General features: G+C 58.1%; 1 protein-coding gene across 1 annotated transcript in view; it reads left to right on the top strand.

Moving 5' to 3' along the window:
* Positions 1-17235, top strand: part of DNAH17 (dynein axonemal heavy chain 17) — a 116104-nt gene that overhangs the window by 89548 nt on the left and 9321 nt on the right. The window contains exons 61-73 of the mRNA XM_068530207.1: positions 132-247; positions 1034-1226; positions 1513-1748; positions 2405-2527; positions 4027-4231; positions 4806-4970; positions 5603-5743; positions 5951-6121; positions 7698-7820; positions 8394-8587; positions 11686-11834; positions 12636-12763; positions 14578-14805. Coding sequence (XP_068386308.1) covers positions 132-247; positions 1034-1226; positions 1513-1748; positions 2405-2527; positions 4027-4231; positions 4806-4970; positions 5603-5743; positions 5951-6121; positions 7698-7820; positions 8394-8587; positions 11686-11834; positions 12636-12763; positions 14578-14805 — 2172 coding nt within the window. The remainder of the gene's footprint in view (positions 1-131; positions 248-1033; positions 1227-1512; positions 1749-2404; positions 2528-4026; positions 4232-4805; positions 4971-5602; positions 5744-5950; positions 6122-7697; positions 7821-8393; positions 8588-11685; positions 11835-12635; positions 12764-14577; positions 14806-17235) is intronic.

Here is a 17235-nt window from a genome sequence, read left to right as displayed (position 1 = left end):
TCACCCCCGAGGCTGCCGGCCTCGGCCGTGTTCCCGGCCCTCCCAGGGCTCGGCTGCTCCCACTCCCGGGAGGAGAGCTGGGGACACCCAGCGTTGCCCGATTTCAGGGCCCGTCTGTCTTGTTCCTTCAGGAACTCAACGCCAACCTGAGCAACCTGACGTCGGCATTTGAAAAAGCGACAGCCGAGAAAATCAAGTGTCAGCAGGAGGCTGACGCCACCAATAGTGTGATCTCGCTGGCTAACAGGTGCCTTACTCCCTCCGAGGGACCCCTCCTGCCCTCAGACGCCGCCCCCCGAAAGGGATGGGCCCACAGAATGGCCTTTCGGGGGGGGGGGGAGGGGGGCTATGCCCCAGGTGGAGGCAGCAAGGCCCCCAGCCCCCACTTTCTGAGCACAAAGTGATAAGATAAACCCCGGAGACCCCCAGGCTGCGTGCCTGGCCTCCCGTGGGATGTGGACTCACCTCTACCAAGGTGAAGTGGTCTTTGGTCCCTGGGAAGGAGGGCTGCTCCGAGGATGCTTAAGCCAGACCTCAGGCTAATCAAGCACAAACCTGTCAACACTCTCAGACTCCTGGCGTGCCATTTAGGGTCAGGGACCAGCCCTCGAGCCGGCGGCCTGAGAAGCCTGAGGCACACCCTGGAGTCCCCACTCCACACAGGGCCAGGTGGCCGCCTCCGGACTTCCCGCTGCCCCACGCGCGTGCTCAGTGGCGTCCTGGCAGCAGCACGTGGGTGATGTGGTCAAACAGCGTCAGCGTCCACGTGACGTCGGCACCGTGGGGAAGGGAAACTCGGCGTTCCCAACCGCCCCCAGAAAGCATTAGTTTTGCTTCCCTCAAGCGTTTATTCCCCAAAACTTCCCCCAGAGCATGTTTTTCCCTGAACCGCCGAGCAGAGTAAGCATTTGAAACCGGAAGGTCCCTGGCATGTTACAGGCGGAGGCGCGCCTTGCCCGGTCCTCCGGTCCATCCTCTCTCCCACCCGACACACGTGCTTCTCTTTCGCCCACTGACCCCGTCCCCATCTCAGGCTGGTAGGAGGACTAGCGTCAGAAAACACCCGCTGGGCCGAGTCGGTGGAGAACTTCAAAAGCCAGGGGGTCACGCTGTGTGGGGACGTCCTGCTGATTTCCGCCTTCGTCTCCTACGTGGGCTACTTCACCAAGAAATATCGAAATGAGCTGATGGAGAGGTTTTGGATCCCTTACATACATCAGTTAAAGGTAGGAGGTCCTGTCACATCCATCACTCGGGACCTTTGGGGAGGTCGCCGGCAGGGCAGCCCCAGCCAGATGGCACCTTTGCTCCTGCGATGCAGGCTCCAGCCGCTGAGGATGTAGACGGTGGCCCTGTGAGGCCGATGCCGACATCCCTTCTGGCCGGGTTCCAAGCTGCTCCTCAGGGCGACGCGAATGGCTGTCTTCCGCCATGCAGCCCGGCGGCCCACGTGTTGTACAGAGAGCCGCTTTCCGCGGAGTGCTGAGTAAGGCCACATCGCCCCCTCGGCAGGTCCCCATCCCGATCACAGAAGGTCTGGATCCCTTGAGCCTGCTGACCGACGATGCAGACGTGGCCACTTGGAACAACCAGGGGCTCCCCAGCGACCGCATGTCCACAGAGAATGCCACCATCCTGTGCAACACGGAGCGCTGGCCCCTCTTCGTGGACGCCCAGCTGCAGGGCATCAAGTGGATCAAAAACAAATATGGCAGCGAGCTGAAAGCCATCCGCCTGGGACAGAAGAGGTGCTGGGCCGTGGCGGGTGGGGTAGGGGCTCCAGAGGTGGCGGCCGGCCGGCCGGCCGGCCGGCCGGCCGGGCCACGGTGCTGGGAAGTCCACCTGGGGCCTTTCATACTCGCTAAATGGATGGATGGGTCTTTGAAAACAAACACTGACCCACGTGTGGATTCTTTTAGTACTTGGCCCTGGGCAGCAGCGCGGGGAGTAAAGAATTAAGCTCGGGGCTCCTCTCTCCCCCGTCACCTGCGGCTCCCGCTGGGGGACAGCACTGGCCTCGGCTCCTGCCTGCGATGGTCCTGCCTGGTCATTTGCCAGCCGGGAGGCTGCGGGCGGTCATCTTCCCATCTCTCATCGCCGCAGATGAGAAGCGATGGCCGTGACAAAGCTGCACTGGGAGCCTTCCCAGGGTGCTGGGCAGTGAGAGGAGACGCAGCTGTGGAACGTTTGGCTCAATAGCCATGAAGCGGCTCCACGTTCACCTCCCCTCCTGCCAGCCTGGGGGTGATTTACGCAGAAGGCCTGCGCGCCTCTGGGGAAGGAGGCGTCTGGGGGAGGAATGAGCTGTTGGCCCCTCGGTCACCCCTCTCGGTCGCCTCTGGGGCAGGCACTTGCGCCGTCACCGGGCCCCAGGGCGTTCACGGCCCCTGTGCTGTGCCCACAGCTACCTGGATATCATCGAGCAGGCCATCTCAGAAGGGCACACCTTGCTCATCGAGAACATCGGCGAGACCGTGGACCCGGTTCTGGACCCTCTGCTGGGCAGGAACACAATCAAAAAGGGAAAGTGAGTGGCAGCGTCCACCTCCGCGGGTTCGCCCACGTGATCGCCCTCAGTGCTGAGGTCTGGCCTCGGACTGAGAGAAAGGGCGGGGCGTTTCCTTTCCTGGGAGGAAGCAGGGGCTTCAGCAAAATGCGCGAAGGGACCCCCAGCTCCCAGGGGAGAGACTCGCAGCTCCCAGGGGAGAGACTGGCAACTGCGGGGCTACACCAACAGTTTATTAGCGACTGCCTGCAGATCGCGATCCTTAATGGTCATCTTTTTTTTTCTATTTCCATGCATTTTGCAAATCTTGAGTCTATTTCTTTCTATTCAGCTGAGATTCACATAACATAATATTAACCAAAAGTGACCAATTCAGTGGCATCTAGGACACTGGTGCCTGGCTTCTTTCACTGAGTATCTTTTCCCGGTTCATCTGAGCTGTAGCAAGTATCCATACCTCATTCTTTCTCGTGGCTGAATAATAATACTCCATTGTGTGGACCTGCCACATTTTGTTTACCCGTTCACTGGTTGATGCATTGAGCTTGTATTACTTTTTTTTTTTTTTTTTTTGGCTGCACCATGTGGCTTATGGGATTTTAGTTCCCCGACCAGGGATCGAATAACCCGGGCCCTTGGCAGTGAGAGTACGGAGTCCTAACCACTGGAGGACCACCAGGGAATTCCCTGTATTGCTCTTCTAATTTAAACATTTAAATCAACTTTGAAAATGTAAATGTCGGAGTTGATCTGAGCCACCTATAAATGCAGGGGTGCAGGCAGAAGCCCAGAACAGAGGTGACATAAATGTGCTGATGTCCTAGACTCGGAGAAGGGCCTGGGGTGAGTAGTGATACCCAGGGCTGAAGTTAGAGGCCCCCCAAAATGTGAGCTCGGCCAGAAAGGGGAGAGCAGAGTGGGGAGCCGGAGAGAAGCGACCCCCCCCCTAGTGGGTGAGCCGACCCGGGTTCCCACCCTGGCGGCTCAGCAGATTCACCTGGGGAGCTCCAGGGATGTCCCGGTGTTCTGAATTGGGGTGTCAACATCTTTCTGATGTTAATGGCTTTGTGGTGGAGCCCAGGCCAGAGTGTTCCTGCAGAGGCTTCCAGATGAATAAGATGTGCAGCCAGAGTCAAGTAAATGCCCCTAAAAAAATCAGAGCAAACCGGCCAGAGAGAGAGCAGGTGCGTTTTCTAGAAGGGCCAGTCACAGCCCAGAGAGGGATGGGTTTTTTTGTTTTTTTGGTTTTTTCCAAGTTGCAGATTATTTATTAATCAGTGTAAACCCCAGCACAATATGCCAACATGATTTCGTGCATTTAGAGGGGAAATACTTCCCGGTTAAGTGGAAAATTGTGCCGATGGCTTCTGGGAGACCTTTATTCTAAGCAGCTTTATAGTGAAACATTTCGTTGAGAAGTCTGGACCTTCCTCCCAGGCTGGCGGGAAAGGCAGTCTGTCTGTGCTGCCATCCCTTGGTCACCGGGGGCCCTCCTAACCCCTCCCTCCGCCGACCGCCAGGTTCATTCAGATCGGCGACAAAGAGGTGGAGTTCCACCCCAACTTCCGCTTGATCCTGCACACCAAGTACTTCAACCCCCACTACAAGCCCGAGATGCAGGCCCAGTGCACCCTGATCAACTTCCTGGTCACCAGGGACGGGCTCGAGGACCAGCTCTTGGCCGCCGTGGTGGCCAAAGAGCGCCCGGATCTGGAGCAGCTGAAGGTATGTCGAGACAGGAGGAGCAGGGCAGGCAGCTCAGAGACAGCAGGGGGCAGGTCACCGTGACCAAGGCGTCTGGCGGCTTTGAAGGTGCCCTGCTAGTCACACTGAGTGTGTCTGGTACGACAGAATGAGTCACTCCTCCTCCCCGGCTGCCTCCCGAATCTAATTCTAAATCAAGTGACGGCTTCACTGAAAGAACAGGAGTCACAGCGGTGCCCAGGCTGCCCTAAAGCACCGAACTCCTGCCCCACGAGAATGTCTCTGCTGCCGGCCCCTGTGTACCAGGCCCTTCCTTGGTTGGCTGAGCCATACACGTGGGCTCACAGGGGTCCCGGGCCCCACTCATGTCCCATGGTCCCCACGTCCTTGCTGCACAGCTGCCCATGACAAGCAGCTGCAAGGCCCCCCTACCCTGCTTGGGGGCCTCCACTCCGGCCCCTTTCTTCCAGGCTTGCCGCGTTCCTCCCGTTCCGAGTCCCAGGGCCTTGGCCCTGAGCCCCCCGAGCCCCCCAGCTGGGGGACCAGGCCGTGCCAGCGACTGATTTCCCTTCCCGGGTCTCTGCCCCTCCTGCAGGCGAACCTCACCAAGTCTCAGAATGAATTTAAGATTGTTCTGAAAGAGCTGGAAGATTCTCTGCTGGCCCGTCTGTCGGCCGCATCGGGGAACTTCCTGGGAGACACAGCCTTAGTTGAGAATCTGGAGACCACCAAACACACGGCCAGCGAGATTGAGGAAAAGGTAAAAGACCACCTTGGGGGCCACCGCCTCGCACCCCCAGCCGGAGCACACAGGGGGCATGGGAGCTGGGCGGACGGTCACTGAGAAGAGAAGCCGTAGCCACATGGGGGCCCCTGGGGGCCCGGGGCAGGGTCTAGGGGCATGGATGCCCGCCAGGCACGTCTTCATCCATTCCTCTGTAGATGGACATTTAAGTTATTTCCATGCCTTGGCTATTGTGAATAGTGCTGCCACGAACATAGGGGTGCATGTATCTTTCTGAATTATAGTTTTGCCTGGATATATGCCCAGGAGTGGGATTGCTGAATTAGACGGTAGTTCTATTTTTAGTTTTCTGAGGAACCTCCATACTGTTCTCCATAGTGGCTGCAACCACCAACTTACATTCCCACCAACAGTGCAGGAGGGTTCCCTTTTCTCCACGCCCTCTCCAGCATTTGTTATTTGTAGACTTTTTAATGAAGGCCATTCTGACTGGTATGAGGTGGTATCTCACTGTGGTTTTGATTTGCATTTCTCTAATTATTAGTAATGTTGAGCAGCTTTTCATGTGCCTGTTGCCCATCTGTCTTTCTTCTTTGGAGAAATGTCTACATAGGTCTTCTGCCCATTTTTTGATTGTTTGCTTTGAGGTGCAAGAGGCAAAAATCACAGAAGTTAAAATCAACGAGGCGAGAGAGAACTATCGGCCAGCTGCGGAGAGGGCGTCCCTGCTGTACTTCATCCTGAACGACCTCAACAAGATCAACCCCATCTACCAGTTCTCGCTCAAGGTGCGGCTGCATCCGGGCCCGGGGTCTGGGGCCACTGGGGCCCAGGCTGCAGGTGGGCTTGGGGGGCGGGAGCCAGGGCACCAGGCCTGACCAGCACCAGCACCCGGGTCCGAGCAGTGCCCCAGAGCCCGCATGGGCAGCATGGAGCAGCCGAGCAGCCCACCCGCAAAAGCCCCCTGCATTCGGTGACCCCCCCACAACAACCAGGCCTTCAACGTGGTGTTCGAGAAGGCCATCCAGAAGACCGCCCCCGCCGACGAGGTCAAACAGCGCGTGATCAACCTGACGGACGAGATCACCTACTCCGTGTACATGTACACGGCCCGCGGGCTCTTCGAGCGAGACAAACTCATCTTCCTCGCACAGCTGGCATTTCAGGTAACATCTGGCCTCGATGCCCCATGTGTGGTCCTTGGACCGGCAGCACCGGAGCCCCGTGGGGTGAGCTGGGGAGCGGGGGGAGAGTGGGGGTGGGGGGGCGTGTTGGAAACGCAAACTCTCAGGCTCCGGCTCGGACCCAGTGGATCCAAACCTGCATTTTTAACAATATGCGGAACACACCTGGGCTCTTGAGTTGGTACCAGGGAAGGTGTCCCAGTGGGAGCCACTGAAGAGGAGGTCAGTTAAAGAGAGACGTCATTCTAGTCCCTTGAAGTCATGCCGAGCTGACAGTCCCGCCTCAGCGGTTAGCCCGCTGTGGATGGGAAAGAAAGGTACTAACGAGTAAACATCCCCCCCTGTTTCTACAGACCTGCTGAACTATTTAAAGATTTTGGTTCCACTAAATCGATAAACAGCCTCTCCGCCACTTTGTTTGCACCGTGTTATAAGTGTTGTTGGGAACACGGATTTCATAGCTAGCTGGGGCATCAGTGTCAACCCAGCTTTCCATCCAAACTCCAACTTGGAATTAGGGGTCCAGGTTAAGGAGGTTTCTTTTCCACGTGAATCTCTGAGTAACGGGTTCACTGTTTCTCTCCCTGCTAAGAGGGCGTCAAGGTAAGTTTCCTTGATGCTCCCCCTTATTTTCCAGAGCAGAATGTATTCTTTTCAGGCCCAAAGAACTTTTTATTTCACTAAGATTAAAAAAAAAAGAGAGACCCTGACTCAGGGGAAACTCTCTGTGGAATCTGGGAAAGCAGGCGTGTGAGATCCTGACTGGGGAGGTTACAGTGACTGCGGCCCCGGCTCCCCTGCCATCCATCTGAGATGGAGGGGCTGGGCCAGTTGCCCAACGAGCCACTTCTGTGACCAAGACAGGGCCTGCTAGAAGCCCAGAGAGCTTGTGCGCACAAGTGGCAAGGTGACTTCGAATGTGACCAGAAAACGTATATACCCAAAAGAATGGAAAACACGTATTCAAACAAATACATGCATATAAACATTCATGGCAGCATTATTCACAGCAGCCAAAAGGCAGAAACAACCCAAGTGTCCAACGACAGACTATTGGGTAAACAAGATGTGGTCTCTCCGTCCACTGGCCCATTATTTGTCCATAAAAAGAATGAAGCACTGACACGCGCTACAACACGGATGAACCTTGAAAACACGCTCAGATGCAAAAGGCCTCGTGTTGTATGATTCCATTTACTGGAAACGTCCAGAACGGGCAAATCTGTAGAGACAGAGAGTAGACTGATGGTTGCCTGAGGGTGGGACTGCTGAAGGGTAGGGGCTTTGCCTCTGGGGTGATGAAAAAGCTCTGCACCTGGACAGCGGTGATGGTTGTACAGCAGTGTGAACGCACCAAACGCCACTGGATTTTAGACTGTAATAGGGTTAAAATGGTACATTTTTATGCTGTGTGTATTGTACCGCAATTTAAAAACAAACAAGGTGCTGACCAAGCTTTGGGCTGACCCCAAAGGGGCAGGACAGTGCTTCCCCTGCAGGCAAGGGGTGTGAGCCCCTGTTGTAGGACAACGTCTAAGCGAGCCCCACGGCCCCTCAGGTCTTGTCCATGAAGAAAGAGCTGAACCCGGTGGAGCTGGATTTCCTTCTGCGGTTCCCGTTCAAGGCCGGGGTCGTGTCACCCGTGGACTTCCTGCAGCATCAGGGATGGGGTGGCATCAAGGTTGGCCTTCAGACTTGAACGCTGTGTTCTCTCCCCACCTCGCGGCCTCTCCTGCTCGCCCTGGACAAGTCTACAAGGTGCTCCCGGCCGTAACATTCAGTAGAACGTGGAGGCCTCAGAGGTGGGACCAGGCCCCGCTGGGCTGCCTGCCCGCTCACGGGGATTTTGCTGTCCTACTGCAACGCAGCAACTTCACCATCACGTCCCTGCAGGCGGCAAGCTGAGCCGCGATGGGCCCCAGGGTGTGTCCAGGGGTCGCCCCTCCGCCGCTTCCCCTCACTTCCAGGAAAATGCAAAGTGTCAAGGCTACTCCTCAGAATCCTGGGGCCCTCACTGTGTCAGTTCAGACAGACCAGAGGAAGGCGGCCCCCTGGGAGGAGCAGGGCCCCTGTTGCAGAGCCCCCGAGAAGCAGCCAGGAGTCACATCCCCGATCAGATTCCTCCCTCGTCCCAGCCATTCATCCCCAGGCGCTCATGGTTTGAGCGACAGGCCCCAGGGTCATGCTTTTCCCGGAGCCCGCGGGGAAGGCGCCCACCGGGACGGGGGAGAGCTGAAAGGCCGTCTGCCCGCAGGCCCTCTCGGAGATGGATGAGTTCAAGAACCTGGATAGCGACATCGAGGGATCCGCCAAGCGGTGGAAGAAGCTCGTGGAGTCGGAAGCCCCCGAAAAGGAGATCTTCCCCAAGGAGTGGAAGAACAAAACGGCGCTGCAGAAGCTGTGCATGGTGAGGTGCATGCGGCCCGACCGCATGACCTACGCTGTCAAGTGAGTGCCCCCATCCCCACCCCACCCCCGCCCCAGCCTGGGCCTGGGCCTGGGCCTGGGCCTCAGGGCTGGGGAGTGGGAGCCTCGGCCACATAGTGGACGGGATCCCATCCCACCCACCAATTCCCGTTCTGAGTTCTCGTAGCTCTGGGGTCTCCGAAGGTGGCCAACAGGATCCCCCGCCTCCCCTGACCCTGGGTGAGGAGAGGCGCCCCGAGATAAGCGACGGGAAGGTAAAACTCCCCGGGTTGGCCACCAAGATTTTTAAAAAGCCTGTGCGCGCTGCCAGTGCAGGGGACACGGGTTCCAGCCCCGGTCCGGGAAGGTCCCACATGCCGCAGAGCAACTAAGCCCGTGCGCCACAACTCCCGAGCCTGCGCTCTAGAGCCTGCGAGCCACAACTACTGAGCCTGCGAGCCACAGCTACTGAGCCCGTGTGCCGCAGCTACTGAAGCCCGCGCACCTAGAGCCCATGCACCGCAACAAGAGAAGCCACCGCAATGAGAATCCCGCGCACCACAACGTAGAGTAGGCCCCGCTCACCACAACTAGAGAAAGCCCGCGTGCAGCAACGAAGGCCCAATGCAGCCAAAAATAAATAAATAAATTAATTAATTAAAAAAAAAAAAAAAAAAGCCTGGGGGCGAATGACCTCCGAGGCCACGACCACGCGGGGTCCTTTAAGGATGCTGTGGGGAGAAAACAGTGGCAGAGCCATCAGCATCCGAGGACTTTCATGGCCTCAGTGTCTGGATTTAAAGTAAATCTTTTATTTTTACGGCTCATTTGCAAAGAGAACCATTCTGCTTTCGTGAACAATCTCTCCGGACCTGAAACGCCTCCAGGACTGGAAACTTACCATCGGGTTTCAGCTCCCATTCCTTTCACTCCCCAAAACACAGAAAGACTTCAGGAATATCAACAGCTGTAACATCTGCACGTCCGGCCCGGGCAGGCCATGGCGTCATGGGGGGGGGGGGAGGGAGGGAATGAAACAGGCCCCGTTCTCAGGGGCAAGTCTTGGTTTTCCGTTTGTCCTAGTGGCCTGAAAGCCACCAGATTTCCCAAAAGACGCCCACGTCCCTAATAGAGAATTCCCCTCTGACAAAGCAGAGGCCTGACTCACACCCACTGGTTGTTCACAGACGTGCGTTTCTGTTCTGCTTTGTTTTCCCGGGACTGAAGAGGAAAGGGACCACGAGGGGTTCTGGGTGCAGGAGGGGAGCGGGTGGAGTGAAGCAAGAAATCACGTCACGAGGGAGAGTGGAGCTGGTCCAGGGAGAAAGCAGGAAGGCGTCCCGGGAAGGTCGGACACAGTGTGGGGAAGGCCAAGGCGAAGGGCACTGAGCATCCAGGGGGACACCGCCCGCCGGGCGAGCTGAGCACGTGTGGGTGTCCAGACCCACGGCCCCCAGAGCACTCTTGAGAGTCACCCGAGTCACCACGGCAGAAAAGGCATCGGGACCGCGTGGGCGACCGCCAACGCCAGGCGAACCCAAGTCATGCTCTGCGACGGTCGCGAGGAAAGCAGGTTCACCTCCCGAATCAAACTTGGCAGTGGAGCTCAGGAGCAAGGAAATCCAACTCCAAGTCCACGGCGAATAGTAACGACACACAGTCGTCAAGAGCGTGGGTGCCAGACGCGCTCAGAGCCTTCCCCCCCCACCCCGGGTTCACTCCGCCCTCCGCCAACCCCTCGAGCCGGGCACCTCCCCTCCTCCGGGTCCACAGGCCCAGGGAGGGTAACTCGCCCATGGCGGGGCGGGGTGCTGGCAACGGGCTCCCCAGAACAGCAGCCCGGGTCTGTAGCACCTGCCAGCGTGCAAGCCGCTGGGGGCGGCTCCAGCACCCCTGTGCCCAGGACACGGCGCCAGGAGCAGCGGAGCCCGACCGGAACCAGGCGCCCACTATGCTGTGTCATCACTTCAGCCGCAGAGAATGACCACGTGGCCCGGCCACGTCAGGAGCAGCAGGGAGCTCGTGACATTCCTGCCCCAGGCAGGACCTGTACCTTCCAGAATTCCCTCCCGGGCAAGGATACTAGCACCGACATTCCGGGTCAATTCCAAAGGCCAGAATCAGGCACAACCAGGGGCCCCCCCCACCGGCCTGTGGTCAGCACTGGCTCAGGAGTCTGTACAGAGGCCAGCAAAGGCCAGACCGGGGAGCGAGTGACAGGTATCATTCCCACGGGAGTGGGAAGGCCCGCCTGGCACCCGCCCGCAGACCCCCCGTTGACTCAGAGGGAAGCTTCTATGTGAACAGGTCCACCCACGGGTCTCCACGAGGCTCAGGGCGCTCAGATTGCCGACTCCTTGGGCATAAGTGCGTCCTCTCCAGGGAGGCTGCCATCGTCCTTCTTTCAAAGACCGCACTGGACATAAGTTTAGCTCCTGTGGTTCATTCAGATACAGTGAGCTCGGCCACCTGTGGTCAAGGGAGAGGGGCAGAGAGCTGAGATCCCAAGGGCACCCTAAGAGGGGCCTCGACTGACCCCAGCCTTATCAGGGTCAAGATAGAGTTTGGGGCTTGCAGCAGAGGGGTGCTTATGTAAAGAGAAGTTTGGGTTTTTCCTGTGACTTTCCTGATGATCTGTGTTTTGCGGTCCTCGGAGCCAAAGCGACTCGAATTGCACGCGTCCTTCCTCCTCAGAGCCGCCGTCGGGGGAGATCCTCAGGACGCAGAGGCCGACCTAGGTTCTGCCCCCCGTTGCTGCCCTGGTCTGGAGAGCAGATAGGAAGTGTGTGGGAAACAGGAAGTCACTAGAAACTGACCCCTTCCTTGGGAGCGCTGAGGTGTGGTCACCTGGAACGCTTGCGGCCCGGATTCCCTCCCGGTTGACCTTGCACGCCTTTGAAAGTGCAGGTGGCATCAGCTGGCTGAGAGCCTCTCACCCGTCTGCGCACAGGTGGCCGGGAGCAAAGGGCGCCCAGCGCGAACACCGCCAAATACCACACACGCTCCCCCCCCCCACCATCCCTGCCTGCAGGAGGCCCCTGTAGAGACCGCCTTTCCAGCTAGAGGCCCTTCTCTGCCTAAGAAAGTCCCCCAGAAAAAGGGCCCCTCCCCTTGGGTCTGACCAAGCGTGTCCCCCTCAGGAACTTTGTGGAGGAGAAGATGGGCAGCAAGTTCGTGGAGGGCCGGAGCGTTGAGTTCTCCAAGTCCTACGAGGAGAGCAGCCCCTCCACCCCCATCTTCTTCATCCTCTCCCCGGGCGCTGACCCCCTGAAGGACGTGGAGGCCCTGGGTAAGTGCAGCCGGGTCTGGGGAGAAGCGAGTCCAAACCGCAGAGAGACGGCCCTTCACACCCACTAGCAGGGCAGGCGTCAGACACACGGAAATGACAGGGGTCGGGAGGATGTGGAGAGACGGGGGCCTGTGCACTGCTGGTGGGAACGTGAGCAGGTGGTCCCTCCCCAAGTCACACATCGAGTCACCACATGTCCCGGCAATTCCACTCCTGGGGACCTTCCCAACGGAGCCGAGAACAGGTGTCCAAACAAACAGGTCCCCTCACAACGGCCAAAAGGTAGATCCAACCCACACGTCCACCAGCTGATGAATGGCTGATGGCAAAGTGGTAAATTCATAAAAGGCAGCGAAGCACTGGCACAGGCTACACCGTGGACGGAACGAGAAGACACTGTGCCGAAGGCAGGAAGCTAGACACAAAAGGCTCCACGTTATACGATTCCTTGTATCTGAAACGTCCAGAACTGGGGCATCCGTAGAGGCAGAAGGCAGATCAGTGGTTGCCAGGGGCTGGGGCGGGAACAGGATGCAGAATGACTGTTTAGTGAGTACAGGGCTTCCTTCTGGGGCGATAAAAATGTCCTGGAACCAGATAAACAGTCGCACGACACTGAATTGTTAAATGTCCCTAAATCGTACACTTTAAGATGGCTTTTAAAGTGGTACATTTGACGTTATGTGTATTTTACCACCATTTTAAAAGGGGGAAGGTGTGGAACTCCCAGCTGTGGATCACAGAAGCTCCATTTTTGTCATTCAGCCGTCCCCATGCTTTTCCTGTTTTCCTTTCCTTTAGGAAAAAAATTGGGATTTACCATAGACAACGGGAAACTCCATAACGTGTCCCTGGGGCAGGGACAAGAGGTGGTGGCGGAGAATGCCCTGGACGTGGCTGTGGAGAAGGGACACTGGGTCATTCTGCAGGTACGGGGGTGGGCGGCACCCGTGCCTCTTGGGCGAGGGCTCCCAGCCTCAGCGCCCGCGGGGCTTGGCCTGAAGGCCTGAAAGAAAGCAGGTTATGGGATTCGCGTTCACAAGCGTGGCTGGGAATCCTGCAGCCCCTGAAGGAGGGGGCAGGAGGCGCCCACACCACGCACAGCTCTGCCTGGGTTGGCAGGTGGTATGAGGTATCACCACTGAACGTGTGGATTCTTCCGCAGTGAGAAAGGCATCCCCTCCTCCCCCTTGTTGGCTCGACTGCCCCTCCTCGGTCCTGCAGCCTCTCCAAGCACCACCCCCCGCCCCCGACCACCGCCAGGTCCCCGCTGGCCCCACTGCAGGCCCGCCTCGGCTTCCGCAGACCCCACGGCATGGCTGACCTCAGTCCACAGGGCCTAGCCTGGTCCCACGCGGGGACCTCAGCTTCGAGTCATTTCTTTCTGTTCATTTCCTTCTACAAAATGCTCGCCCTGACAAGTCCAGTTACCATCTGTCACCAAAGACATTACCTCATATTCCCCACGCTGTACATTTCATACCTGTGACTCTTCTATTTTGTAACTGGAAGTGTGTACCTCTTAATCGCCCGCACCTATTTCTCTCCTCCCCCCACCCCTCTGGCAGCCACCTGTTTGTGCTCTGTATCTGTGACTCTCTTTCTGTTTTGCTATGTTTGTTCATCTGTTTTGCTTTTTAGATTCCACGTACAAGTGAAATCATACAGTATTTGTCTTTCTCTGTCTGACTTATTTCACTTAGCGTCGTATTCTCTAGGTCCGGCCATGTTGCCGCAGGTGGCAAACTTTTCATTCTCTTTTATGGCTAGTATTCCATTGTGTATATACACCGCGTCTTCTTTACCCACTCACCTGTTGATGGGCCCTTAAGTTGCTCCCACATCTTGGCAATTGTGAATAATGCTCCTATGAACATAGGGGTGCACGTATCTTTTGGAATCAGTGTTTTCATTTTCTTTGGATAAATACCCAGAATTGGAATTACTGGATGACACGGTAGTTCTATTTTTCATTTTGTGAGGCGCCTCCAAACTGTTTTCCATGGTGGCTGCGCCGATTTACAATCCCACCAACAGTGCGCGAGGGTTCTCTTTTCTCCAAGTCATTTCTTTTTTTTTTTTTTTTTATAAATTTATTTATTTATTTATTTATTATTTTTGGCTGCGTTGGGTCTTTGTTGCCGCGCGCGGGCTTTCTCTAGTTGCGGCGAGCGGGGGCTCCTCTTCGTTGCGGTGCGCGGGCTTCTCATTGCGGTGGCTTCTCTTGTTGTGGAGCACGGGCTCTAGGGCGCACGGGCTTCAGCAGTTGTGGCACGTGGGCTCAGTAGTTGTTGGCTCACGGGCTCTAGAGCGCAGGCTCAGTAGTTGTGGCGCACGGGCTTAGTTGCTCCGCAGCATGTGGGATCTTCCTGGATCAGGGCTCAAACCCGTGTCCCCTGCATTGGCAGGCGGATTCTTAACCACTGCGCCACCAGGGAAGTCCCTCCAAGTCATTTCTTTTTAACCCAAGCCTCTCAGAGGAGGGGTGGGGACCATGTAATCTCAGCCCTTATGCCGGTGGAGGGCGGGAAGGACTCGCCACAAGGCTGGAGGTCCTGAACGAACTGAGAACAAGCTTCAACTCTGGGGCCTCAGTTGCTCAGTGAAATTATCGAGCGTGGCCAGCGCCCCGGGAAGGGCGGACAGCGGGGTGGGGAGTGCGGGTGCCACTGGGGAGGGGCCTGCCCTGTGGGCCCGGGGTGGGGAGGAGTGAGCGGGCACTTCGCCCTGGTCTTGGCCGCAGAACATCCACCTGGTGGCCCGCTGGCTGAGCGCCCTGGACAAGAAGCTGGAGCGCTACAGCGTCGGCAGCCACGATGACTACCGCGTGTTCCTCAGCGCCGAGCCGGCCCCCGGCCCCGAGTCCCACATCATCCCCCAGGGCATCCTGGAGAACGCCATCAAAATCACCAACGAGCCGCCCACGGGCATGTACGCCAACCTGCACAAGGCCCTGGACCTCTTCACCCAGGTAGCGTGGCCTCCCCCCGTGCCCCGTGCCTGGCCCAGCGTCAGCGCCTGCCGGTTCTCCCCCACCCACGCCACCCCCAACGCGCACACACTCCTTGAGCCACAAAATGAACAGATCCCCGAAGGACTGCGCAAAATGCAACTGATCTAAAGTGCCTGGCGCACAGCTTCATAGAGCAGAAATGCGTATCGCCCATCAGTTTCCTGACCTGCACGTCAGCCCCGGTTAAGTGCGGGCCGGGTCCTCGGTTTGTCCGAGCACCTTAGGAAGGGGCCAAGCTCCCGAGGTGGTTCCCTGAGGGCCATTCAGCCTCGCTGGGGCCACAGTGCCGCCCAGACCCCTGCTCTCACTCCCCGTGAGACGCGATGCTGTGGGAAGGCCGGGTGCGGAGGGGATGGGGCCGCAGCGCCCGGCTGGAGGGCGGTGGTGACAGACGGGAGGGCGGTAGTGCCCGCCGCACAGGGCTCCGTGCTCTGGTCCCAGGCCCAGTCTTCCTCCCTCGACAAGTAGGCCCCACTGCCTTGTGGAGGGACGCCGGGTGCCCTGGCCCTCCAGGGTGGGTAGGGGGGCCTCGGCCTGCCTGTCCACGCTGTGTCCGCCTGGACCTTTGTTCACGTGACTCCTCCCCCGTCCAAACCTCCCAGCCCCCAACCTGCCAGGTGTGTGGCCTTCCCTGGCACCCCTGCTCCCCTCCGCAAATCCCTAGCATCTGTGTCCATTCTTTTGGTACCGGATCTTCATCTGTTCTATACTAGAACTTTCTGGGTGCACGCATTTGGTCTCCCAAGTGAGTCGAAAACCGTTTTGAAGAAGAAACCCCGTATTCTCTGATAATACCCAACAAAGATCTACGTATGGAGCACATCGTGCCAATGTTGCGTAACGTCTATATCTGATCTCTTTAATTTATGTGACAATATCTGAGTCATCCACTAACCACTCCCTATGGGCTTAAAGGACCCACCAAGGTCAGAGTGTAAAGTCACAGGGAATGGAAAGCAGGAAAACAGATGTGCAGACCGGGTCCTTCCTCCGAACAGTACGTCCGTGTGCCCAGGATGTGGTAGGCTCAGGGAACAAACAATGAACAAGATCCGTTATGCGGGTGACTGGCCTGAGTCTGGTGAGGGGCGTGGACGCGTTCACAGGAGTGAGAACAGGGTGTGATGCACGTGTGGGGACATGCACGGAGCCCCAGGGCGACGCGGCTCACACTGGGGGCCGCAGGCCGGTGCGGGGTCCCAGAGCTGTTTGCTGCTGTCTGTGCTCGGTCAGCACGGAGGTGGAGAGGAGGCACGCGGTGAATTCTGTAGCATTTCGACATCGCTGTCAATCCGAGCACGTGATCCGTTTTTCATTTCTATCATATTTTGCTAAAATATCAGTCCGTGATGGAGTTGGGGAGGGTGGCGAGGTCGGCAGGAAGCTGGTCCCCCACTTGCAGGAGTCTGGGGCCTGCTCCAGGCTGCAGAGTGGCTCCCGAGCCAGGCTTGGCCGGGAGGTGGGTGTCGAGGTAGAGACAGCTGACGCCCGAGGGGCAAGCAACAGAAAATGCAACAGCCTCTGGGCCCAGGGAGCAGCTCCCCACGGTGCGTGGAGCCCGCTGGGGCCTCTGGCAGGGGACATGGGGGCCGGGAGAAGGCAGAGGGGCTGCTGGGCTTTGGGGAGGTGCTCTGGCTGCTTGGAGTCAGCGGGAAGCGCAGTTGCTGTCGGGCAGGAGCGAGGAGGGGCCGCCCGGCTGAGGACAGGCGAGCGGGGACGTGGCCGGGGCTTGCTGAGGTGCTCGAGGGCTCCCTAACTCTGTGCATCACCTAAGGCGTCTGCAAAGATCGGAAGGGAAGCCATGAGGAAAGCTGGGCCCTGTTGCTTCCTGACGGGACCCTCCCAAGATCGGGGGCCCACTGCCTTCACAGAGTTTCACAGGAAGAGGCAGCAGTGGCTGGGACGCACCCAGACCATCCTCGGGCACCCCTGTGACCACAGAGCCCAGAGGCCCGGGAGGCCAGTGATGAGCGCTCCAGCCAGAGGGAAGTCTCTGGAGGCAGACGGAACCCGCCAGGCCTTCCCTTGTCCTCGGGCCCAGCGGGTTCCTCCCCCTGGTTGGCTGTCTCAGTCTGCAGCCTTTCACGGCCGATGTCTGGAAGGGTCCAGCCAGGCCTGTCTCCGGGGCCCACAGCTGACAGGTGACGGCGCCATCTCCGTGATAGGCATCGAGGAAGGACCTGGGGGGGATGTTGGGGTGATGGAGCCCCCATGTGCGCCCCTCCCTTTCCATGTTTGCTGGAGGGGACCCCAGCCGGGCATCTGTGTCAGGGCTTCCATGGAATCAGGACAGGGCCCCTCCCTTGTCACACCTGGTGCATTTTTTCCTGGCACTTTTCCCCACGATGGCCATTTGATAGGTGTCTGTCCCCTGGTCCAGCTTTCTGG

Source organism: Eschrichtius robustus, chromosome 20 (genome assembly GCF_028021215.1).
Source record: "Eschrichtius robustus isolate mEscRob2 chromosome 20, mEscRob2.pri, whole genome shotgun sequence".
In the NCBI taxonomy this organism is placed as follows: Eukaryota; Metazoa; Chordata; class Mammalia; order Artiodactyla; family Eschrichtiidae; genus Eschrichtius; species Eschrichtius robustus.
The sequence above is the reverse complement of the archived record's forward strand: the minus strand, read 5'-3'. Positions and strand labels throughout refer to the sequence as shown.